The sequence below is a fragment of the Haemorhous mexicanus genome, chromosome 3 (assembly GCF_027477595.1).
Source record: "Haemorhous mexicanus isolate bHaeMex1 chromosome 3, bHaeMex1.pri, whole genome shotgun sequence".
NCBI classification, from domain to species: Eukaryota; Metazoa; Chordata; class Aves; order Passeriformes; family Fringillidae; genus Haemorhous; species Haemorhous mexicanus.
The window spans coordinates 117,669,986-117,695,219 of NC_082343.1; the positions used below are offsets into that span (position 1 = coordinate 117,669,986).

Consider the following 25,234-nt stretch of genomic DNA (forward strand, 5'->3'; position numbering starts at 1 on the left):
GGAGAGCAGGAATTCCATGGGCAGGAGAAGGAAGGAGGGCAGGAATTCCATGGACAGGAGAAGGAAGGAGAGCAGGAATTCCATGGACAGGAGGAGGAAGGAGAGCAGGAATTCCATGGACAGGAGAAGGAAGGAGAGCAGGAGTTCCATGGACAGGACAAGGAAGGAGAGCAGGAATTCCATGGACAGAGAGTCTGGAAAAAGAGGAAGAAGAGCAGCAATTCCATGGGCAGGAGAAGGAAGGAGAGCAGGAATTCCATGGACAGGAGAAGGAAGGGGGGCAGGAGTTCCATGGACAGGAGAAGGAAGGAGAGCAGGAATTCCATGGACAGAGAGTCTGGAAAAAGAGGAAGAAGAGCAGCAATTCCATGGGCAGGAGAAGGAAGGAGAGCAGGAATTCCATGGACAGGAGGAGGAGGAAGGAGAGCAGGAATTCCATGGGCAGGAGAAGGAAGGAGAGCAGGAATTCCATGGGCAGGAGAAGGAAGGAGAGCAGGAATTCCATGGACAGGAGAAGGAAGGGGGGCAGGAATTCCATGGACAGGAGGAGGAAGGAGAGCAGGAATTCCATGGGCAGGAGAAGGAAGGAGGGCAGGAATTCCATGGACAGGAGAAGGAAGGAGAGCAGGAATTCCATGGACAGGAGGAGGAAGGAGAGCAGGAATTCCATGGACAGGAGAAGGAAGGAGAGCAGGAGTTCCATGGACAGGACAAGGAAGGAGAGCAGGAATTCCATGGACAGAGAGTCTGGAAAAAGAGGAAGAAGAGCAGCAATTCCATGGGCAGGAGAAGGAAGGAGAGCAGGAATTCCATGGACAGGAGAAGGAAGGGGGGCAGGAGTTCCATGGACAGGAGAAGGAAGGAGAGCAGGAATTCCATGGACAGAGAGTCTGGAAAAAGAGGAAGAAGAGCAGCAATTCCATGGGCAGGAGAAGGAAGGAGAGCAGGAATTCCATGGGCAGGAGGAGAAGGAAGGAGGGCAGGAATTCCATGGACAGGAGAAGGAAGGAGAGCAGGAATTCCATGGGCAGGAGGAGAAGGAAGGAGGGCAGGAATTCCATGGGCAGGAGAAGGAAGGAGAGCAGGAATTCCATGGACAGGAGAAGGAAGGAGAGCAGGAATTCCATGGGCAGGAGGAGGGAGGAGAGCAGGAATTCCATGGACAGGAGAAGGAGGAAGAAGGGCAGGAATTCCATGGACAGGAGAAGGAAGGAGAGCAGGAATTCCATGGACAGGAGAAGGAAGGAGAGCAGTAATTCCATGATGGGGAATTCCAGCTGAGTTATTCCCCCTGAGTGGGGCTCACAGGTGTTCCCCCAGCTGCACTGCTTGGGCCCCCAGAATTGGAAAATCTCAAAAATATCAAAATATCAAAACCTCAAAATTCAAAATTTCAATGTTCAGAATCTCAGAATTCAAAAGCTCAATGTTTTGATCTCAAATCAGTCTCAAAATTGGGAAATCTCAAAAATCTCAAAAATATCAAAATCTCGAAGTTCAAAATTGCAAAATCTCAAAATTCAAAATCTCAATAGTTTGATCTCAAATCAGTCTCAAAATTGGGAAATATGAAAAATCTCAAAAATATCAAAATCTCAATATTTTGATCTCAAATCAGTCTGAAAATTGGGAAATCTGAAAAATCTCAAAATTCAAAATCTCAATAGTTTGATCTTTAATCATTCTCATAATTGGGAAATCTCAAAAATATCAAAAATCTCAAAATCTCAGCATTCAAAATCTCAAAATTTTGACCTCAAATCCATCTCAAAATTGAGAAATCTCAGATTTTCTCCAAGCAAAACCCCTCCACTGGGTGGAATTTTCTCCTTGGCACAGGGAGTGTGTGTGAGGAGCCGTGGCTCAGGTGCAGATGGAATCTCCAGCTGTCCCAGCAGGATTTGCTCTCCAGCCCAGCCTGTGTCCCTGGCTCTCTCTGGCAGAGAAGCAGCACTCGGGATGGAATTCTAGAGAATTCCAGAGGTGCCCAGTCCTGGGGAGGGATCTCCATCCCCAGGGGCTGTCCCTGAGGAGAGCAGGAGGGGAAGGGAAGGGTGAACAGGAGCTGTGGCTCCAGCCCCGGGAGCTGAGCTGGTGCCAGAGGAGATGCCAGAGGAGATGCCAGCTTTTGGGAATGTTCTGTTCCCCTGGTGCTGATTGCCCAGGGAGGCTGGGCTGTCACTGCAGCCAGGCTTCCCTCTGGACTCCCATCTGCATCCCCAGAAAATGGCTTCCCACTGATTGAGCAGGATATTAATGAATAATTACAGGCTCTGCATTCCCCAGCCCTCGTTAATCCTGGCTGGAAAATGTTCCCCCAGCATCCCCAGGGGCTCTTCCCTTCAGGGGAGGAATTCCCTCTGCAATTCCCTGGCACCTGACGAGTTCCCTGGCACCTCTGGAATTCCTTGGCACCTCTGGAATTCCCTGGCACCTGACGAGTTCCCTGGCACCTCTGGAATTCCTTGGCACCTCTGGGAATTCCCTGGCACCTGACGAGTTCCCTCCCTTCAGGATGGGCAGGCCCTGGCTGGCACAGGGTGCCCACCCTGGATCCCTGGCAGTGCCCAGGGCCAGGCTGGACACTGGCACACCCTGGGACAGTGGCAGTGTCCCTGCCATGGCAGGGGTGGCACTGGGGGGCTCTGAGCTCCCTCCCCACCCAGCCCAGCTGGGATCCTGGGATCCCAAGGTGCTGCTGCCTGCCAGGGCTCCGGGCTGGGCTTCTGATTCTCAGCACACAAATCCTGTGGGCTGCAGATCTGGGGGGTGCAAGGGAAAAACTGAGCTCTGGGGAGATCCTGGAGCCCCTGGCAGGGCCTGAAGGGGCTCCAGGAGAGCTGAGAGGGACTGGGGACAAGGGACAGAGGGACAGGAGCCAGGGAATGGCTCCCAGTGCCAGAGGGCAGGGCTGGGTGGGATCTTGGCAATGAGGAATTGTTCCCTGGCACAGGGTGGGCAGGCCCTGTGCTCTGTGCCCACTGCTGTGCCCCCCGGGCTGTGGGGTGGCTGATCCCTCTGTGTGTCCCCTGTGTGTCCCTGCAGGCCCTGAAGCAGCAGCAGCAGAAGCAGCAGCAGCAGCAGCAGTGCCGGGCGGGCATGGGGCCGGGCATGGCCCTGCCCTCCAGCCAGCACGTCCTGCTCAAGGCCAAGGCCACCCCCGGGAGGTCAGGTACGTGAGGGCACCTGCCAGGGGGGTGCAGGGGGAAACTGCTCCTTTCTGCAGCTTCCTCTGGGCTCTGGAGCCTTCAGCTCCTGCCCCATGGCTTGGGGATCCATCAGCTCCTGCCCCATGGCTTGGGGATCCATCAGCTCCTGCCCCATGGCTTGGGGCACCTTCAGCTCCTGCCCCATGGCTTGGGGATCCATCAGCTCCTGCCCCATGGCTTGGGGCACCTTCAGCTCCTGCCCCATGGCTTGGGGATCCATCAGCTCCTGCCCCATGGCTTGGGGCACCTTCAGCTCCTGCCTCCTGGATTGGGGCTATGAGGGATGCACTGGGTAAAGACAGACCTTGGAGAGACCTGGGATGGATTTTGGATGGGTCTTGGATGGATCTTGGATGGATCTTGGATGGACCTTGGATCTTGGATGATCTTGGATGGATCTTGGCTGATCTTTGATAGATCTTGGATGATCTCGGATGGATCTTGGATAGATCTTGAATGGATCTTGGATGGACCTTGGATCTTGGATGGATCTTGGATGGATTTTGGATGATCTTGGATGAGCTTAGATGGATCTTGAATGGATCTTGGATGGATCTTGGCTGGATCTTGGATGGATTTTGGATGGATCTTGGATGGATTTTGGATGGATCTTGGCTGGATCTTGGATGGATTTTGGATGGGTCTTGGATGGATTTTGGAGGGGTCTTGGATGGATTTTGGAGGGGTCTTGGATGTCTCTGGGATGGCTCTGGCTGTGCCTCTGGCTGGTTCCAAGCTGCTCCCAGTGCTCAGGGACTTTCCCAGTCACCTGTACCCCATGCAGGGGCCTTCTCCTGGTGTTTCTGATTTCTCCTGGTGGTTCTCTCTGGGGATTTCTCCTGGTTATTTCTGTTTGGGAGTTTCTCCTGGTGTTTATATTTGGGATTTCTCCTGGTGTTTATGTTCTGGAATTTCTCCCAATGGTTATATTTGGGAGTTTCTCCTGGTATTGATGTTTTCCAAAGTTGCTCCTCATCCTGCAGGCAGGTTCCAGGTCCTGTTCCATCTGGAAGATCCCTGAGGGGTTTCCAGAGTTTGTGGTGTCAGAGAGCAGTGAGGTCTCTGCTCTGGCTGCTCCAGCAGGGCAGGAGCTCCCTGCCAGCACCAGATTTTCCATGGTATTCCCAATTCTTGGTACTTATTCCAGCCAGTTTTTCCTGATTTCTTTCCAGAGTAACTGAATTCCCTGGCACCTCTGGAATTCCCTGGCACCTGCCCAATTCTCTGTCACCTCTGGAATTCCTTGGCACCTGCCCAGTTCCCTGGCACCTGTTCTATTCCCTGGCACCTGCCAAGTTCTCTGGCACCTGTGGAATTCCCATGGCACCCTTCCAGATTCCCTGGCACCTCTGGAATTCCTTGGCACCTTCCAGATTCCCTGGCACCTGTGGAATTCCCTGGCACCTGTGGAATTCCCTGGCACCTGCCCAGTTCCCTGGCACCTGTGGAATTCCTTGGCACCTGTGGAATTCCCTGGCACCTGCCCAGTTCCCTGGCACCTGTGGAATTCCTTGGCACCTGTGGAATTCCCTGGCACCTGCCCAGTTCCCTGGCACCTGTGGAATTCCCTGGCACCTGTGGAATTCCTTGGCACCTGTGGAATTCCCTGGCACCTGCCCAGTTCCCTGGCACCTGTGGAATTCCCTGGCTTGGGGCAGGCTCAGTGCCCCAAACAATCCCTGGCAGGGCTCAGCATTCCAGCCCCATTCCCTGCAGGCAGCTGGGCTGGGGCACACATCCAGCTTGTGCCAGTCCCTCTCCAAGGCAGGGCAATTCCAGTGTCCCCATTCCAAGCCTGGGCAATTCCAGTGTCCCCATTCCAAGCCAGGGCAATTCCAGTGTCCCCATTCCAAGCCTGGGCAATTCCAGTGTCCCCATTCCAAGCCAGGGCATTCCCAGTGTCCCCATTCCAAGCCAGGGCATTCCCAGTGTCCCCATTCCAAGCCAGGGGCATTCCCAGTGTCCCCATTCCAAGGCAGGGGCATTCCCAGTGTCCCCATTCCAAGCCAGGGGCATTCCCAGTGTCCCCATTCCAAGGCAGGGCAATTCCAGTGTCTCCATTCCAAGGCAGGGCAATTCCCAGTGTCCCCATTCCCAGCTTGTGCCAGTCCCTCTCCAAGCCTGGGCAATTCCAGTGTCCCCATTCCAAGCCAGGGCAATTCCAGTGTCCCCATTCCAAGGCAGGGCATTCCCAGTGTCCCCATTCTAAGCCAGGGCAATTCCCAGTGTCCCCATTCCAAGGCAGGGCATTCCCAGTGTCCCCATTCCAAGCCAGGGGCATTCCCAGTGTCCCCATTCCAAGGCAGGGCAATTCCCAGTGTCCCCATTCCAAGCCAGGGGCATTCCCAGTGTCCCCATTCCAAGCCAGGGCAATTCCAGTGTCCCCATTCCAAGCCAGGGGCATTCCCAGTGTCCCCATTCCCAGCTTGTGCCAGTCCCTCTCCAAGCCTGGGCATTCCCAGTGTCCCCATTCCAAGGCAGGGCATTCCCAGTGTCCCCATTCCAAGGCAGGGCAATTCCAGTGTCCCCATTCCAAGCCAGGGCATTCCCAGTGTCCCCATTCCAAGCCAGGGCAATTCCCAGTGTCCCCATTCCAAGGCAGGGCATTCCCAGTGTCCCCATTCCCAGCTTGTGCCAGTCCCTCTCCAAGCCAGGGCAATTCCCAGTGTCCCCATTCCAAGCCAGGGGCATTCCCAGTGTCCCCATTCCAAGCCAGGGCATTCCCAGTGTCCCCATTCCAAGCCAGGGCAATTCCCAGTGTCCCCATTCCAAGGCAGGGCAATTCCAGTGTCCCCATTCCAAGCCAGGGCATTCCCAGTGTCCCCATTCCAAGCCAGGGCATTCCCAGTGTCCCCATTCCAAGCCAGGGCATTCCCAGTGTCCCCATTCCCATCTTGTGCCAGTCCCTCTCCAAAGCAGGGCAATTCCCAGTGTCCCCATTCCAAGCCAGGGGCATTCCCAGTGTCCCCATTCCCAGCTTGTGCCAGTCCCTCTCCAAGCCTGGGCATTCCCAGTGTCCCCATTCCATTCCCAGTGTCAGCATCACAGCCATCTGTGTTTGCATTTCCTGGGAGAGCTGTGGGAATGCCTTGGGCAGGGCAGGGCAGGATTTTCCAGGAGCCCTGAGAAGCTGGGAGTGCCCAGGAGCTGCCCTGAGCCTCAGCCTGGGCTCCTGGGGCAGGACCTGGGCTCATTCCTGGGGGGAATCTCTGCTCCCTGTTCAGAGGTGCCAGGGCCAGGGGGTTTCCTGCTGTGTAACTCCAGGATGCCTCAGGATGCTTTCCCCAGGCTCGGTCTGGATCTTTTCCTGCTCCCAGGCTTTTCCTGCTCCCAGGCTTTTTTCCCTGGAGTTCTTCCTCAGGTGGTTCCTTGTCCTTCCTGCTGGTAACTCCAGGATGCCTCAGGATGCTTTCCCCAGGCTCAGTCTGGATCTTTTCCTGCTCCCAGGCTTTTTCTTCTTCCAGGCTTTTCCTGCCTCCAGCCTTTTCCTGCTCCCAGGCATTTCCTGGAGCTCTTCCTCAGCTGCTTCCAGGTGGGATTGGTGTGTTCAGGATCCCCCTCAGGCTGTAAATCCCTCCCTGCCGAGGCCTGGAAGGTTCCTCTGGTGTGGTTTTCTCCATGAGGTTCCTTTTCCCCCATCCCTGTGATGCTGCCCAGGGACAGATCCCAGCAGGGACATGGGAGGGGTGGAGGGAGCAGGGAATCAGATGGGTGGGAGGCAGGGATCAAGGTTCTGGTGGGAAGCAGGGCACTGAGTGCACAATTTCAGGGATTTATTCAGAGCTGGAAGAGCTTGTGTGAGGCAGGGAAGGGAGGGAGAGGAACCAGGATGGGAAACTGAGCCTGGGAAGAGGAGGAGGAGTTCCCCAGGGTGGGCAAGGACAAAAGCAGCAGGAGAGGGGTGAAGTTCAGCAAGGACAGGGGAGGTTTGGAGGGATTTCCCTGTCAGGAGCTCTGCCAGGAGCTCTGTTAGCCCTGGAAGTGTGAATGGGACCGTGCCTGGGTCAGATGAGATGGGAAATAAACTGGGATTAACTGGGAAATGGACTCAAAGTGGGATGTGCCTGTCCATGCCTTTGGTTTGGGATATCCTGGTGGCTCCAAGGGATCTCCTGCATTCAGCTGCTGGGCAGGAGCCCTCCAGGAGCTCAGGAATGTCTGTGCTGGAGCTGCAGGGGTGGCTCTGGGAGCTCCATCCCCTCCAGGAGCTCAGGAATGTCTGTGCTGGCACTGCTGGAGCTGCAGGGGTGGCTCTGGGTCCTGGAGGAGCTCAGGAATGTCTGTGCTGGCACTGCTGGAGCTGCAGGGGTGGCTCTGGGTCCTGGAGGAGCTCAGGAATGTCTGTGCTGGCACTGCTGGGGTGGCTCTGGGAGCTCCATCCCCTGCAGGAGCTCAGGAATGTCTGTGCTGGGGCTGCAGGGGTGGCTCTGGGAGCTCCATCCCCTGCAGGAGCTCAGGAATGTCTGTGCTGGGGCTGCAGGGGTGGCTCTGGGAGCTCCATCCCCTCCAGGAGCTCAGGAATGTCTGTGCTGGGGCTGCTGGAGCTGCAGGGGTGGCTCTGGGTCCTGCAGGAGCTCAGGAATGTCTGTGCTGGGGCTGCTGGGGTGGCTCTGGGAGCTCCATCCCCTGCAGGAGCTCAGGAATGTCTGTGCTGGAGCTGTTGGAGCTGCAGGGGTGGCTCTGGGAGCTGGAGGAGCTCCATCCCCTGCAGGAGCTCAGGAATGTCTGTGCTGGCACTGCTGGAGCTGCAGGGGTGGCTCTGGGAGCTGGAGGAGCTCCAGCCCCTGCAGGAGGATGCTCTTGCAGGTTCTCTCTGTGCATGCCCATGTTCCATGTGTCCCTTTCTGGCAGGTTGGGAAGGGAAGCAGGCAGATGGACATTCCAGCAGCCCCCCAAACTCCACCTCCAGCTCCTCGCCCTCGGTGAAGCTCGAGAACTCCCTGCCAGGGCTGCCCAAGAAGCCCTTCCCCAGATCTGACAGGCTCCATGCAAGTAAGAGATGGATTCCCTGCTTCTCCTGCTTTCCCAGGGCTTTGGCTGCTCCAGGGCCAGGGCAAAAGCCAGACCAGCAAAGCAAAGTGTGCTCCATGCATTGCTGAGGGACCCTGGGAGGGGCTGCCAGGCTGCTGGAATTGGGATAAATAACTCAGAATTCCATCCTCAGATCAGCCCTTCCCAGCTGGCCTCTCCTGGGAATTCCCAGCTGTTGGACCTGCTTTATTTGTGGGGTTTTAATGTACTTACACATGAAAAAGAAAAAGAAACATGAAAAAGGGAAAAGAAATTCCTCCCTGGGTCTCCATCCCTCAGACCCTGCTGGATTTGGCTCCCAGCCCTTTCCTGGAGCTTTCTCAGCCCTCCCAACCTTTCTGGTTCCTGTTACATTCTGCAAGGGTGGGATTGACCCTGGGGAATTTCAGGATATTCTTACAAGGAATGGAATGTCCTGAGGGGGAGAAACCCCCAAGGATGGTGGAATGCAGCTCCTGGTGCTGGCCAGGTGATCCCAACAACCCCACCCTGGCAATCCCTGGCTCTCCAGAGGCTCCTGGAGCTCTGGCAGGGCTGGGGATGTGCCCATTCCCTGGGGCAGTGCCCAGCAGCCTCAGGGGAAGATCCTGCCGAGATCCATGCCAAATGCCCCTGGCCCAGCTCCAGCTGTTCCCTCACTCTGGGGTCTCTGGCACTGTGCAGAGCAGCAGAGCCCAAAGGAAATGCCCAGCAGCAAACTGGCTTTTACTGGAGAATTAAACCAGACCATTGGCCAAAAGGAGCTGCAGGAACCCTCCTGAGAAGCCAGGGTCCCCAGGGAGGTGGGCTGAGTGGGGGTGGAGAGTTCTGAGCCTGCATCTCCCAGCTCTGTGGGTGAGACATGGAGTTAGAGAAGTACCCTGAGGTAGAAATCAGTTTCAGATTTACATGAAGGGCTTGGGCTGGTTTAGCTTGTTTAGTCCAGAGCTTGCTGAGCCAGGTCTGTGCTCGTGGGAAGGTGACAACAGCCCCAGTCCTGGGCATGAGGGGGACAGCAGGACAGCATGGAGGGGACATGTGCAGGAGCTCAGGTCACTCCAGCTCCTGAGAGTTTGGTCTGGGGGAACCAATCCACAGATTCACCAGACCTTCCCAGGGTTGTGTTTGGGGGGATGCCTTGGGAAGGCTGCCCTGGAGCAGAGGCTGGACAGAGCTAAAGAATAAAGCAGGGATTCATTAAAGGATCTCCTGCATGGACCCACCTGGGGCAGCACCAGAGCCCAGCCAGGGCTGCCCCCAAGGTGACCCAAAAAGGCCCCAAAATGCACGGCCGGGCACGGGGTCTCTCCCTGGGATCAGCTCTGCTCCATTTGCACCTTGCAGTTCATTGTCCCAGCCCAGCCTTAGCCCAGGCACTCCCACCCTGCTTGTTTTTCTCTCTCCTGTTTGTGCTCCTGGGCTGAGATTTGGCTCATTTGTCCTTGGTGCCCAGCTGGAGCAGGAATTGTTTTGTCTCCCTGCTCTGTGCACAGAGCTCACCATCCCATAATATGGAGCCCAGACCAACACACCAAAGCACACAGAATGTGAAACATAGAAAGGCCAAAGGGATTTATTCCAAGGATCTCCTCCATGGATGCACCTTGGGCAGCACCAGAGCCCAGCCAGGGCTGCACCCAGGTGAACCCAAAATGGTCCCAAACAAATGGATGCCCTCTCACGAGGTGTCACACCTGAGGGAAACCCCAGCGTGGCAGATCATTCCACCTGTGTGCAGAGGCCAGAGGAGCCCTGGGGCAGCTCCCAGGGTGGCACCCCCGTGCCCAGGGCCCCGGGGAGGGCAGTGAGGCTGACCAGGTGTGTGCTCCCCCAGGGCAGCTGAAGAGAGCGCGCTGCGCCGAGATCGACGTGGAGACGCCGGACTCCATCCTGGTGAACACCAACCTGCGGGCCCTGATCAACAAGCACACCTTCAGCCTGCTGCCCCCCGAGGGCCAGCAGCGCCTGCTGCTGCTGCTGCCCGACGTGGACAGACAGGTATGGCTCACCTGGGCTGCCCCAGGTACACACTCACCTGGGCTGTCCAGGTACAGCACTCACCTGGGCTGTTCCACACAGGTACACACTCACCTGGGCTGCCCCAGGTACAGCACTCACCTGGGCTGCACCAGGTACAGCACTCACCTGGGCTGCCCCACGTACACACTCACCTGGGCTGCCCCAGGTACAGCACTCACCTGGGCTGCCCCAGGTACAGCACTCACCTGGGCTGTTCCACACAGGTACAGTACTCACATGGGCTGTTCCACATAGGTACACACTCACCTGGGCTGCACCAGGTACAGCACTCACCTGGGCTGTCCCAGGTACAGCACTCACCTGGGCTGTCCCAGGTACAGCACTCACCTGGGCTGTCCCAGGTACAGCACTCACCTGGGCTGCACCAGGTACACACTCACCTGGGCTGCCCTGCCCCAGGTACAGCACTCACCTGGGCTGTCCAGGTACAGCACTCACCTGGGCTGCACCAGGTACACACTCACCTGGGCTGTTCCACACAGGTACACACTCACCTGGGCTGCACCAGGTACAGCACTCACCTGGGCTGCCCCAGGTACAGAACTCACCTGGGCTGTCCCACACAGGTACAGCACTCACTGGGCTGGGCTGCCCCCCGAGGGCCAGCAGTGCCGGCTGCTGCTGCCCGACATGGACAGACAGGTATGGCTCACCTGGGCTGCCCCACACAGCTACAGCACTCACCTGGGCTGTTCCACATAGCTACAGCACTCACCTGGGCTGCACCAGATACAGAACTCACCTGGGCTATCCAGGTGCAGCAGTTACCTGGGCTGGGCTGCCCCAATTACTGAACTCACCTGGGCTGCCCTGCCCCGGGTACAGCACTCACCTGGGCTGTTCCACACAGGTACACACTCACCTTGGCTGCCCCAGATCCAGAACTCACCTGGGCTGCCCCAGGTACAGCACTCACCTGGGCTGCACCAGGTACACACTCACCTGGGCTGCCCCAAGTACAGAACTCACCTGCCCTGCCCCAGGTACACACTCACCTGGGCTGCCCCGCCCCAGGTACACACTCACCTGGGCTGTCCCACCAGGTACAGAACTCACTGGGCTGCCCCACCCTGCAGGGCTCCAGGGCAGGCAGGGAGGGATGCCAGGTGGAGATCCTGTTCCTGTTGTGGTACCTGTGGGGAGAGGGGCACGGGGGCAGGGGAGAGCCAATCCTCCTCTGGGTGACATGGTCACCTAATAATAATAATAATAATAATAGTAATAATAATAATAGTCACCTAATAATAATTGTCATCGTTCAGGACCTTGCAGGGCCTGAAGGGGCTCCAGGAGAGCTGCAGAGGGACTGGGGACAAGGCAGGGAGGGACAGGACCCAGGGAATGGCTCCCAGTGCCAGAGGGCAGGGCTGGGTGGGATCTTGGCAATGAGGAATTGTTCCCTGGCAGGGTGGGCAGGCCCTGGCACAGGGTGCCCAGAGCAGCTGGGGCTGCCCCTGGATCCCTGGCAGTGCTCAAAGCCAGGCTGGACACTGGGGCTGGGCTGGTGGGAGTGTTCCCAAATCCTCCAGAATTGTTGAGAGGAACAGCACCAGGATTTTAGTGTGCCCCTCTGAAATAGCAGCACGTTTTCAGTGTGCCCCTCTGAGGCTCTGCTTTGTCCAGCTGTGTGACAAAATCCTGGTCCCCATGGGGCTGGACACTAAAGCTGCTCCCCTGCTCCAGCTGTGGCCCAGCACACCAGGGCTGTGGCCAGCAGGTGCCCAGGGCAGTGGCCAGCAGGTGCCCAGGGCAGTGGCCAGCAGGTGCCCAGGGCAGTGGCCAGCAGGTGACCAGGCTGTGACCAGGCTGTGGCCAGCAGGTGAGCAGGGCTGTGTCCATGAGCTCTGACCAGCAGGTGACCGGGCTGTGGCCAGCAGGTAGCCAGGACAGTGGCCATCAGGTGGCCAGCAGGTGAGCAGGCTGTGACCAGGCTGTGGCCAGCAGCTGACCAGGCTGTGTCTCCCCAGGTGGGCCCTGACGGGCTGATGAAGCTCAGCAGCTCCGCACTCAACAACGAGTTCTTCACCTCGGCTGCTCAGGGCTGGAAGGAGAGGCTGTCAGAAGGTAAAGCCTGCCCAGGACCCCGGCTGGGGAGGGGCTGGGGGAGCCCCAGGACCAGCTGGGGAGGGGCTGGGGGAGCCCCAGGACCCCCCGGCTGGGGAGGGGCTGGGGGAGCCCCAGGACCAGCTGGGGAGGGGCTGGGGGAGCCCCAGGACCAGCTGGGGAGGGGCTGGGGGAGCCCCAGGACCCCCCGGCTGGGGAGGGGCTGGGGGAGCCCCAGAACCAGCTGGGGAGGGGCTGGGGGAGCCCCAGGACCCCCGGCTGGGCAGGGGCTGGGGGAGCCTGCAGGGTGCTCCTGGAGAAGCTGCAGCCCTGCAGGAGCTCACTGCCCTCAGCTGGGGGGCTCAGGGTGGGAGGGGGCTGCAGGGGGAGTTCTGCATTGGACTGACACAGGAAATCTCTGGAAGAGATGAGAAAAGAAGGAAAATTGTGTTTGAAATCTGAACTGACAGTAGAGGTGGGGCACTCTGGAGTTGTGGCACCTAAACACAGACAATGCTGGGGGCAGAGAAGGGAAATTCTGTTCCAGAGCAGGCATGGGGTGCTCAGTGCTTCGAGCCATCCCTTCGGGTGTTTGGATGGGAAATTGGGGAAATTCTTCCCTGGGAGGGTGGTGAGGCCCTTCCAAATGTGACCAGGCTGTTCCCTCTCCTGTCCCTGTTCCCTGGGAGCAGAGCCCGACCCCCCCCAGCTGTCCCCTCCTGTCAGGGAGTTGTGCAGAGCCACAAGGTCCCCCCTGAGCTCCTTTTCTCCAGGCTGAGCCCCTTCCCAGCTCCCTCAGCCTCTCCTGGGGCTCCATTCCCTTCCCAGCTCTGTTCCCTGGACTGCCCCATTCCACTGGAGCAGCAGCCTGGGATGTCAGGGCTCCTGGGACACCCACCTGGGGCTGTGCCCCGCAGTGCCAGCCCTTCCCTGGCCCTTGTGCCCCCTTACCCAGCCCTCCCTGGCCCCTGTGCCCCCTTACCCAGCCCTCCCCTGACCCCTGTGCCCCCTTACCCAGCCCTCCCTGGTCCCTGTGCCCCGTTACCCAGCCCTCCCTGGCCCCTGTGCCCTGCAGTGCCAGCCCTCCCCTGGTCCCTGTGCCCCCTTACCCAGCCCTCCCCTGGCCCCTGTGCCCCCTTAGCCAGCCCTCCCCTGGCCCCTGTGCCCTGTTACCCAGCCCTTCCTGGCCCCTGTGCCCCCTTAGCCAGCCCTCCCCTGGCCCCTGTGCCCTGTTACCCAGCCCTCCCTGGCCCCTGTGCCCCCTTAGCCAGCCCTCCCTGGCCCCTGTGCCCCCTTAGCCAGCCCTCCCTGGCCCCAGTGCCCCCTTAGCCAGCCCTCCCTGGCCCCTGTGCCCTGCAGTGCCAGCCCTCCCCTGACCCCTGTGCCCCCTTAGCCAGCCCTCCCTGGCCCCTGTGCCCTGCAGTGCCAGCCCTCCCTGGCCCCTGTGCCCCCTTAGCCAGCCCTCCCTGGCCCCTGTGCCCCCTTAGCCAGCCCTCCCTGGCCCCTGTGCCCCCTTAGCCAGCCCTCCCCTGGCCCCTGTGCCCCCTTAGCCAGCCCTCCCTGGCCCCTGTGCCCCCTTAGCCAGCCCTCCCTGGCCCCTGTGCCCCCTTACCCAGCCCTCCCTGGCCCCTGTGCCCCCTTAGCCAGCCCTCCCCTGGCTCAGCAATCCCCTCTGCATCCCCAGGAGAGTTCACCCCGGAAATGCAGCTCCGGATCCGGCAGGAAATCGAGAAGGAGAAGAAGGTGGAGCTGTGGAAGGAGCACTTCTTTGAGAGCTACTACGGGCAGAGGTGAGAGCTCAGCTGTGCTCTGGGGTGCCCATCCATGGACACTGCGTTCCCTGGAGCCTGAGGAAGGTTCCTGGCTTCAGCTGGTTCCAGGAAACTGGGAAATGCCGGCGGGATCCAGGTCAGGTGGGAGGTTTGTCACCCTTTATCCACTGCAGGGTGTCCTGGCATGTCACTCCTCCTTGCTTGGAGCCACTCTCCTGGAGCTGGGGTGGCCGAGCGTGCCCCACCTCAGGGTCAGGACCTGCATTCCCATATCTCCAGCCCCACACCACCTGGTTACACCTCCAAATCTGCCAGGCTTTTATTCTCTGCCTCCCCTTGCTTCAGGGGTTTCCCATCCTTTGAGGCTACAGGGAGGATTTGGGGTTTCTGAGTTGCTGAGAGACCGGGGAAGGAGCACACAGGTGTAAATAACTGACCAGGAATTTCTAACCCTGCACTGTGCCAGGTTTGGGGTTGTCCTCACCCTGCCAGCCACTGTGCCCCCCATTCATCCTGGGTGTATTAACCCTCCAGAGCCTTAGGGCATTCCTGGCATTCCCTGGTGTGGTTGGGGTGCTGTGGGTGTCCCTCCAGGCTGTAAGAACAACTACAGGGATACACCAGGCTGGGAGTGCAGCTCACCAGGAGCTTCATCAGCCACCTGAGCCAGGTCTGTGCTCGTGGGAAGGTGACAACAGCCCCAGTCCTGGGGCATGAGGGGTACAGGGGACAGCAGGACACCGTGGAGGGGATGTGTGCAGGAGCAGGAGCTCAGTTCCCTCCAGCTCCTGAGAGCTTGGTCTGGGGGAACCAATCCACAGATTCACCAGACCTTCCCAGGGTTATATTTGGGGAAAAACCCCAATTTGACAAATCACTGAGAGGGATGGATGAAGTTAATCCAGAAGGAGAAACTTTTCCCAGACATCACTGTGGGAATTAGATCCCATGCTCCTCCTGAAGGGGTGGTGGGACCCTTCCTTCTCAGTGTCCCCTCCTGCCAGTGTCACCGTGTGAGCTGCAGAGGAGGCACTGGGGGCTCATACAGGGAAATATACACTGTTGGCCAAACCCTTTGGGTTTGCAGCCTGGAAAGTTGGTGTCTGGAGCAGGCCTGGAGCTACCCAGTGTTCCATGTATTGCATTTAGCTGATTTCTGTTTCCTGTGGAAGGATTATCAGTAGGGAAGGTTCTCAGTGATGGTGGCACAGAATTGGGTGTGTGAGACATTTCTTTAGGGAGTTTATATAGAGAATCCTGCCTCCATTTCCCAAGGATGGGAAGCTTTTGCAGGGGCGTTTTACAAAGCAAAGTCTCTGTTTGCCTTGGCAGTTCTGGGCTGAGCCCCGAGGAGTCGGAGCGACTGACAGCGCAGCCCGAGGCGGCAGAGCCCGGCCGGCCCCGCAGCCCCCCGGCCCCGTGCCGGGAGCAGGGCACGTCCGCATCCCCCTCGGAGCCCCAGGCAGCCCCAGCAGCCGGCAGGAAAGCAGGAGAGGAGGGCAGAGAGGAGCCGCAGCCCAAGGCAGCCAAGCCCGCCGAGGCGTCCCCGGAGCGGCGAGCGGCGAGAGCCGGCGAGTGGCCCGGGCCTGGCCAGGAGAGAGCTCCTGGAGAAACCCTGCCCCAGAAACCCCCCAGCACCGTCAGCCACGGGGCAGAGGAGCAGAGGAAGCCTGGGGCAGCCAAGGAGGCACCAGGAAAGGAATCTCTGGGTGCCCCGAGCAAACCAAAGAGCCCCGAGGCAGGCGGGGGAGCGGCGAAGGCGCAGAGCCCCGCGGCAGCCCCGGCCACGCTGGAGAAGGAGAAGGAGAAGGAGAAGAAGCCCCCCGGGAGCGAGGCCATGGAGGTTGGGGTGGAGGCCCACAAGAGGAAGTCGGAGAGCAGGGAGGAAGCTCCAGGCAGCCCCGAGAAGAAGCCCCGTGTGGCTGAGCCCTGCCAGCACCAGCAGGCCTTTCGGAGGCAGCCCTTTCCCGGCGCGGGGCCGGCGGTGCCGCGGGTGCCCCCGCTCAAGGTGAGCCCGGTAGGGACAGAGCCACGGCTGGGCCTCCCCGGGGGCTCCCCCAGGGCACTGAACCCCAAACTCTGGGTTCAGGGGGGGGAAGGGCCCTCAGAGCCCAGCCTGACCCTGACACAGCTCCTGCCGTCCCAGGCTGCAGAGAGGGGCTCTGCAGGGCCGTGGTGACAAAGAGGGGCAGGAGCCTGGCAGCTGGGGACACCCAGGGCCAGAGGAGCCATCCAGGCCCCCTTGCAGCCAGTCCAGACACTGGGGTGAAAAGCAGAGCCCCTGGCAGCACTGCAGTCTGGTTTGTAGTGCTGCAGTGCCAGGGCAGGAGCAGGGAAGGAGAATTTTGGGGAACATCTCAGGAGCAGAGGCCCTCTGGGAAAGGAAGGAGGGAATTGGCCCCTGCTGGGATGGGCACGGGGAGGCAGCAGGACAGAAACACTGCAGGCTTGGCAGGCCCTGGCTTTGAGAGCCAGGTCAGGAGCAGGCAGCTGCTGACCCTGCTGCTCCAGGCCCTTAGGCAGAAGCTGGACTCCTGTAGTCCTGTGTGTCCCAGGAATTCTGCTGCCCTGTTCATATCCTTCTGTACTAAAAGGGTGCAAAGTCAAAACTTTGAAAGCAGCTGATCATTGTCACCATGTTGATAGGAACAGCACCAAGGCAGGAAAGCATCAGTGAAACTGTCAGTGACACAGAATTGGGAAAAGTGTCCATAAAAGAGGTCTGGAATACCATGCAGGAAGGAGGGCTGGCTGCCAGGGCAATAAAGGTGGGATTTCATTTAACAGCTGAGTGAGGTGAAGGTGATTGTGAATAGATTCCCTTGCAAAGCAGGGGGAAATGGGGACAGACATGTCCCCAAGACTTGTCATCCCCCAGAAATGAAGTGGTGAAGTGGTTGATCAGAGCTCAGTGGGATCCAGTGAGGATTTTATTCATATGGAAAATAAATGTAACCTCAGATGAACTCCCTGAGATCTCTGCAGGGGGAACAGCACCAGGCTCAGTGCAGGGCTCAGCACATATGTTGGGAAAGCAAACATGGGGCAAGTCAGCTGGAGCATTGGGGAAAATGTTTTAGAAGGAAAGAGTAAATTATTAGCATTTTTTCTGCAGCTCAGGGGATTTTTACATTTACATGGCTTTGTACAAAGGTGCTGAGGAGAGAAATGATGGGTGAGCAGGGGGAAAAGCGAGGCCAAGTCCAGCAGGATGATGACACCTTTCAAAGGATATCTGAATACAAAATTACATCTGAAGTTACATCTGAATGACGTGGAACAGGGGTTGACAGGTCAGGGGCTGGATCAGCCCTTCAGGGCGGGAGCCTGGGGGCTCTGGGGTGACTTGAGGGATGAGCTCCACTCAGAGTCATGGGGTTTGCAGCACCCCAAAACTGCCTGGGAGGCATCCGAGGGTCAGACATGTCTCTGGTCTCCAGGCAGGGACAGGAGGGGTTTCTCCAAAGGGATTTCTCCACCACCACCACCAGCAGTTCTCTCAGACGAAAGTGCAAACACGACCCTGTGGGTGGGGTGCTCCCCGTGTCTCAGCTGTGCTTTTCTCCTGCTCTCTTGCAGATTCCCGTGTCCAGAATCTCCCCGATGCCATTTCCTGCGGGCCAGGTCTCTCCCAGGGCGTGCTTCCCCCTGTCCCTCAGCAGTCCTGGCAGGACAGGGGCCAGGACCTTGGCCGACATCAAGGCAAGAGCTCAGCAGGCCAAGGCTCAGAGGGCAGCGGCCGCCGCCGCCGCCGCCTCGGCCGGGGGGGCCGTGCCAGGGCCCGGCCCGGGCGGGGGGAGACCCCCGGGCAGGGGGGGAGACGGGAGAGACCCCGGCGGAGCCACCCAAGCTGCAGCTGGAGCAAAGGCACTGGAACTGGCAGGAACTGGAAGCGGGGGAGGTTCGAGAAGGTTTCTTCCCCATTGCCCAGGGCCCCGTTCCCAGGTGGAGGGCCAGGCGGAGCCGGGAGCTGCTCGCCATCCTCCTGGAGCACAACTACAGCCAGGGGCCCCCGCGGCAGCCCCGGCGCTAGGGAACGGCGCTGGGGCCACGCCGAGCCCCCCGCGGGGCACGGCCACCCCCGGGTCCCCGGGGATCCCCAGTGGGGACCGGGCAGGGACGGCCCCTCCTGCCCCGGCCCGGGGGGCTCCGGTGGCTGGGAACGGGAACGGTCCTTCAGCAGGGACCGCCTGTGACCTCCCCAAAGGCAAATCTCCTTCCCCTCTGGTGTCCCCCCCGCCACCCACGGGCCCCGGAGCCCAGGCTGGAGCTGTGGGTGCACCCGTCCCACCCTCCAGCAGCTCCTCAGTAGCAGCCAGCCTTAAGTCTCCTCCCGGTGGGGCCCTGCCCCGAGCGAGCTCCAGCATTCCTGCCAACAACCCTTTGGTCACCCAGCTGCTCCAGGGCAAGAGTGTCCCTCTGGAGCAGATCCTGCCCAAGCCGCTGACCAAAGCAGAAATGAAAAGTGTCCCGGTGGCTCCTCAGGAAGAGAAGGGGGTGGCAGCTCCCGGCGCCGAGGCGGGGGACAGAGCATCGGGTTTGCCCCCGCAGCACCTTGGGAAGCTCTTCTGCCAGAACAGGCCTCTGCCTCACATTCCAAGGACCTTCCCACTCCCCTCGGGAAAGGAGCCCGGGCCTGAGCAGCACCAGGGCCACGAGGCGCTGAGCAAATCCACCCAGGAGCAGATCCTGCAGACTCTCATCAAGAGGGTGCAGAGGCAGAACGTGCTGCCCGTCCTTCAGCCCTCGCAGCTGAACCTCCCGCACTCAGGTTTCCCGGTGGAAAACAGCTCCACCAGCCAGAGATTCATGCTGGGCTTCACGGGCAGGAGGACGTCCAAGCCTGCCATGTCTGGGCACTACCTGCTCAACATCTCCACCTACGGCCGCGGCTCGGAGAGTTTGAGGAGAGGCTTCTCTGGGAGCGCCGAGCCCCGCCTGGGGCTGAGCAGCCCCGCCGAGGGCGCCAGGGCAGAGCTGGGCGAGGCCGAGGACACGGGCGGCCAGGGCAGCAGCAGCGAGGAGGACGCGGACGACGAGAGCTCCGGGGACGAACGGGAGCACAGCAGCGTCAAAGAGGAGCCACGGGCGGGGCAGGGGGAGAAGGAGCAGGGCTCACACGGCCCTGCAGAGCCCGGCTCCCTGGGGGCAAAGGCTGCCAAGGCCGAGGCAGCCCCGGTGCGGCCGGCAGCCAAGGAGAAGGTGCCAGCATTAGATGGCACTGCGCTGGCCCGGGACCTGCTGCAGGCGGCGCAGGAGCAGATGGCCCACGCCATGAGGGGCAAGGGCCACGGTGGCACGGAGCTCTTCGGGCCCCCCACCCCGTCCTTGGACCCGGCACAGCCCCCGCTGCTCCCTGCCCCGCACCCCCCGAAGCTGCCCGGGAGCGCCGGGGCGCAGCTGCTGGGGTCCAGCTACAGCGGCACCATCAACGTCTCCACCTCGCCCGACGTGGGCCAGGGCTCGCTCATGAGCGAGTGCAACCAGCTGGCCAGCTCCATGGGCAACGTCATGTCCTTCTCCGTGACCGTCACCACCATCCCCACCGGGCAGGCCGTGAACTCTGGCGGCCACGGGCAGAGCCTCCCGGTGCAGGCGTTCGCCGAGGACGGCGCCATGGAGGATCCCCCTTCCAAATGTTACTGCAGGTTGAAAGCCATGATCATGTGCAAGGGCTGCGGTGCCTTCTGCCATGACGACTGCATCGGCCCCTCCAAGCTCTGCGTCTCCTGCCTCGTGGTGCGGTAACGGGGGCGGCGCGAGGGGAGCAGCACGGCTTCCTCCGGGGGCTGCTGTCGGAAGAATCTTGGGAAGAAACAGGAATTTTACTGCCTTGCACAAGAGACACGTTACTGAATCAGGAATACAGAGTTAGAGTCCTTCTTTCATTAACGAAAGAGCACCTTCTTGTACAGGGAGTCGAAATCGCGCTCGACTACATGAATTGTGACAAGAGTTTGCACTTAAGGAATTATGTAAATATGCCACATTATTTTGTTTAAAGATATTTTTTCAATCTTTTAGGAGATAGTGTTTGACTTGTACTGCAGTTCCAGTAACCCCAGCCTGCTCTGAGCACGTTTGCTGAGCTCTGCTCTCCCCGGGGAGATCCAGCCCACAGCCCATCGTTGGTTTTCTCCTGGCAGAGGGAACGGGATAATCCGAGTCCAGCCGTGTGTGGTGATGGAGCACTGAGGCAGGAGCCCTGAGCAGGCTCCCTTGGCTGCTCCCAGTTCAGATCCCTGGGAACTGATGCCGTGCCAGCCTTTCTCTCCATTGCCTTTCCCTCTGTTCCAGAGGCCCCTGGGCTGTGCAATGCAGGCTGGTGTTCCTGGTTTGCAGATCCCCTCTCCCAGTATCCCAGCTGAAGGGAGGTGTCCGGGTGTGCTGCTGCTGGAGCTGCAGGGAGCTGGGCTGGCCATGGCAGTGACCAGAACAGCTCAGTCCTGGGGACTGTCACGGACCCACTGGGAGCAGGGGTCACACAGCTGTGCCTGGCCAGGCAGGGCTGGCAGGACTCTGCTCTCCTGGGCATTCCCAGAACTGGCAGGAGTCTGCTCTCCTGGGAATTCCCAGAACTGGCAGGAGTCTGCTCTCCTGGGCATTCCCAGGGCTGGCAGGAACCTGCTCTCCTGGGCATTCCCTGAACTGGCAGGAGTCTGCTCTCCTGGGCATTCCCAGGACTGGCAGGAGTCTGCTCTCCTGGGCATTCCCAGGACTGGCAGGAGTCTGCTCTCCTGGGAATTCCCTGAACTGGCAGGAGTCTGCTCTCCTGGGCATTCCCAGGGCTGGCAGGAACCTGCTCTCCTGGGCATTCCCAGGGCTGGCAGGAGTCTGCTCTCCTGGGAATTCCCTGAACTGGCAGGAGTCTGCTCTCCTGGGCATTCCCTGAACTGGCAGGAGTCTGCTCTCCTGGGCATTCCCAGGGCTGGCAGGAACCTGCTCTCCTGGGCATTCCCAGGGCTGGCAGGAACCTGCTCTCCTGGGCATTCCCGGGAGCTGGAGCTGCCATCCCACAGCTCAGAGCCAGCTGCTCTTGGGACAAGGGGGCAGGTGAAGGGCACAAAGTGTCACCCTGGGTCCTGCCATGCTCTGGGAAGCTTTTGTTCTCATCCAAACACCCCCATGGTCAGACATCTCCAGTTTCTGTCCAAGATTTTGTATTTCCTGGGTGTAGGGGAAGGCAATTGAGTGTCTGTCGTTGGGTGGCTCTTTGTGTTTGAGATACCAAATTGGGCTGAGCTCAGCTCAGCTGGGGCCCAGCTGGGGGAGGGGTGCTGGGGCAGCCCCTCAGGGCTGACTGGGGACACGGCTGGTGGCACCTGTGCTCCCTGACAGTTCCTGGGTTCCTTCACTTGCACTGAGGGAAATCAAAGCACAGTGGCCCCGTGTTCCTGGGAGCTGAGGGTGCTGATGGAGCACGAGTCACCCAGGGCTGTTCTCCTCCCCGGGTGGGTGGGGCCCTCGCTGCATCCTGGTCAGGGAACAGAGCTATGTATGTTTTTGATGGAAAAGCACTGAATTCACTTTTAATCCAAAGGCCTTTTTAAGCTGAAGCAATATTCCCCCAGCAGTGGGTTAACTGAGTGGTGCACGGGGTCCTCAGCCTTCCCTTCCCCTCTCCTTTGTACTACTGCTCCCCTCCCCTTCTCCCCGGGAGCCCGGCACTGGTGGGGAGGAGCAGGAATAATTCCTGGGTGGTTTTCCACAGAACAAGAGGTGCCCAAGGCTGCCAGAGCTCCAGGAGCCTTTGACAAGGCTCTCAGGCACAGGGTGGGATTGTTGGGGTGTCCGTGCAGGGTCAGGAGTTGGACTGGATGATCCCTGTGGGTCTGTTCCAGCACAGGATATTCCATGACTGTGATTTAGTTGGTGGTGACAAGGAAAAGGGAGTTTCAGACTCGATCCCGTGGCAGCAGGAGCGTTTCCCTCCCTGTGTGGGGAGTGCAGCTGCCTCTGGAGCAGCAGGAGCTGCAGCATCACCTGCTCTGGGTTCTGCCACCTGAAATTTCCTGCAGAGCAGTGACCCCCCACTGATGTGATTCCACATCGCTGCTCAGGCATCCCATGGTGAGGAGCATTTAGGGATTAGAAATTAACTTGATTTTTTAAATCTAAAACATTGCACAAAATTGTCCCCACGAGCATCTCCCGCCCGTGGCGGTGGTGGGGGTAGCCCAAGAACCCCCGGCCTGTGCCACCTTCCTGCCACTGCCCACTTGCAGCTCTTGCTGGGGAAGAGGAAATCCTGCATTTTTGTAAACCTGGGGAGGGAGGCAGTGTGGGCTGGTTTGGAGCTGAGAGCAGGATCTGTCCACTCCTCCCTCGCTAGTCCTGGACAGACACTTCCATTCCTGGCTGGGCCGGCCCAGGAGAGGCCAACGTGCATTTGACAGAGTCCTTCTCAGAGGAGAGTGAGAGGTTTCTGTGCACACTTGGGTCAGTTCTGGTCTCTCCTTGGCTCCTCTCAGGGTGATTTTCCAGGCTGTTGGAGAGGGGGAAGCAGAGGATGAGGAGGGAGCTGTGACCCTGAGCACTCACAGGCGTTTGGCTGCTGCAGCTGCCGCTGGAAGGGCTCTTCCAGAGCTCCCCTGGCACTTCCCAAGCCATCCCTGCCCAGCTGGTTCCTCCTGCTGGATTTCCCTTGCTGAGCGTGGGCTCGCTGTGCCCGTTCCCTGGCAGTACAGGGGAATGCCATTCCCAGAGCCATCCCGTGGGAATGTGCCCATCTGGCTGTGCCATCCAGGAGGGGCTGGCTGGTGACCCGGGGTGGGACACTCGGTGACCCGGGACATGGAGGTGGCCTGGCTGGCATTGGCCAGGGTAGGATGGTGCTGGTGGCTCGGGAGTTTCCACCTGTCAGTGCCTTAGTTCCATTTCATGGATCCACACTTAGCTTGGGCTACCTTTCTTCTGTTTCTTTTTAAGGAAATCGATTCTCTCGGTGCCCATTGAGGTCTGAGCACGCTCCTGGTGCAGCCTGGGGGAGCATCTCCGAGGGCGAGCACAGGGCACTGGGTGTGAGGAAATTGTTTGGGATAAGGGGCTGGGTGTAAAAATCCATGGAATAGGGACAAAGCCCGGGAAGTTTTGTGTGCTGCAGCTGGGTGTGGGATGATGGCTTTCAGAAGGGGGATCCTGTGGAGTTCCTGGGGGGGGACCAGCCTGTCCCGCTGCTGAGGCTCCTTCCCATCGACAGTAAATGCACCTCCACACGGGATTTATCATAAAGGGATGTCGTGACAGAGTTTAAACCATTAGACTTCGGTCCCCCAAGAGTGAGTTTAATAGCACTGCAGGGAATGGCAGCATCAAAAATCCAGGATTTCCAAAGCCTGATGGCAGAGTGTTTGTGGCAGGGAAAGGAACCTGATGAGGGAGGAGGTTTCAGTTTCCCTTTTCAGGACACAGAACTGGAATTACAGCCTGACCAACGCTTCACTTCCCAGCCCCAAACCCCTCAGACAGGCTGTGGCGCAGGAGGTGCCAGCGCGGCTCTGGGGGTTCAGGTTTTGAGCCAGGTGGGCAGCAAGGGAAGGAATTCGGTGTGGAATTTTACTTTCCCTTCGGGAATTTACAGGAAGGAGGAGGTTCCAAGCAGTTGCACTGGTTGGGAAGGTGGAATTATAATTTTTTTTTTTTGGTTGCACAAAACAGCTGCTGGAGCAGCAGTTCCTGGTCAGGTCGTTACTGGGAGGGACCCTCAGGAGGGATCCTCGGGAGGGACTCTCAGGAGGGACCCTCGGGAGGGACCCTCAGGAGGGATCCTCAGGAGGAATTCTCGGGAGGGACTCTCAGGAGGGACCCTCGGGAGGAATCCTCGGGAGGGACTCTCAGGAGGGACCCTCGGGAGGGACCCTCAGGAGGAATCCTCGGGAGGGACTCTCAGGAGGGACCCTCGGGAGGGACCCTCAGGAGGAATCCTCGGGAGGGACTCTCAGGAGGGACCCTCGGGAGGGATCCTCAGGAGGAATCCTCGGGAGGGACTCTCAGGAGGGACCCTCGGGAGGGATCCTCAGGAGGAATCCTCGGGAGGGACTCTCGGGGGAGAGGCAGCAAAGACCATCCGGGGCGGGAGGGTGGATCGGGAGCGGCTTTGGGGCTTCTCTCCTCCCGGGGGGCTCCGTGCGATGGTTCCTGAGACCCGCGGGCGGTGCGGAGAGCAGGGCCGGGCTGGGGTTTCCCACAGCGGGAATGTGGGAGGCGGCGGGGCCGTGGCAGCATCACTTTGCTGATTAATTATGACAGGTAATTGCAGGGGTGGGCAGGGCGCTGCCGGCTGCCCGGGAGCAGAGCTCCGCTGCCGCCGGGTGACACGGGGACAGGGGACAGGGGACAGGAGCTGGGTGCCGGGAGGGAGCGGCCCCGGGTGGTTTTTAACGCTTGCGTTTGCTGTACGTGCAGAGCGAGTCGGAGAGCTTACAGTAATATATTTTAAGTAATATATATTTTAGTATCTGAAAAGAGAGGGCAAAGGAGGGGTTCTGAGTGGTGACAGGGTACCGGGGGCAGTTCCTCGGCCAGGCCAGCGGGGTTACTGCAGCACAACTGAAGAGGCTCCGTTCCTGCCGTTAATGCAATAAAAACGGGAATTCTCACAAAGAAGCAATCCAATACTGTTTCCCAGAGGCTTTTCCTGTGTGGACAACAGGCCTGTAAACATAGTTCCAAAAATCCTAAACCTTTGTCTTTTGCCTTTTTAAAAGGGACTTTGATTGGGCTTGAGGGTCTGTACAGCAAAATCGAGGTGACACCATTTGAAAATGTATTTTTACACAAATAATATAGAAAAAAATCATATTTTACATAAGAATTTTAAGTATTTGAAATATGTGTATATATATACTGTATGTACTTCGTATATGCTTTATTTTACATTTTCAATGTATTAAAAAGTATTTGAGCTGGTTGGATCTGAGATGTAATAATGTTTAAAAACACAAAAACAAGGGAAAGGAGCCTGGGGGGGAGCAGGTAGGAGCTCTGCAGGGAAGCAAAGCCCAGAGCCGAGGGTTTGGGGAAGGCTGTAGCAGTTGGAGAGCCACAAATCGTTCTGTTTTCCTCGTTTCCTGGCATGATCCAGGAGCTGGGGTGGACCCTCCCCACAAGGATGACCCCGCCCAGCCAAAGCAGCTGCAGCCCCTGCTCCAAACCAGACCC

General features: G+C 59.1%; 1 protein-coding gene across 2 annotated transcripts in view; it reads left to right on the plus strand.

The window, feature by feature from the left end:
* The window catches only part of ASXL2 (ASXL transcriptional regulator 2), an 82,233-nt gene extending 57,251 nt beyond the window's left edge, over nt 1-24,982 (plus strand). For both annotated transcript variants that reach the window (XM_059843198.1, XM_059843199.1), the window contains 7 exons: nt 3,046-3,172; nt 8,061-8,201; nt 10,054-10,217; nt 12,227-12,323; nt 13,987-14,092; nt 15,407-16,082; nt 17,654-24,982. In XM_059843198.1, coding sequence (XP_059699181.1) covers nt 3,046-3,172; nt 8,061-8,201; nt 10,054-10,217; nt 12,227-12,323; nt 13,987-14,092; nt 15,407-16,082; nt 17,654-19,822 — 3,480 coding nt within the window. In that variant the 3' untranslated portion in view covers nt 19,823-24,982. The remainder of the gene's footprint in view (nt 1-3,045; nt 3,173-8,060; nt 8,202-10,053; nt 10,218-12,226; nt 12,324-13,986; nt 14,093-15,406; nt 16,083-17,653) is intronic.
* Nucleotides 24,983-25,234: the final 252 nt, after the last annotated feature.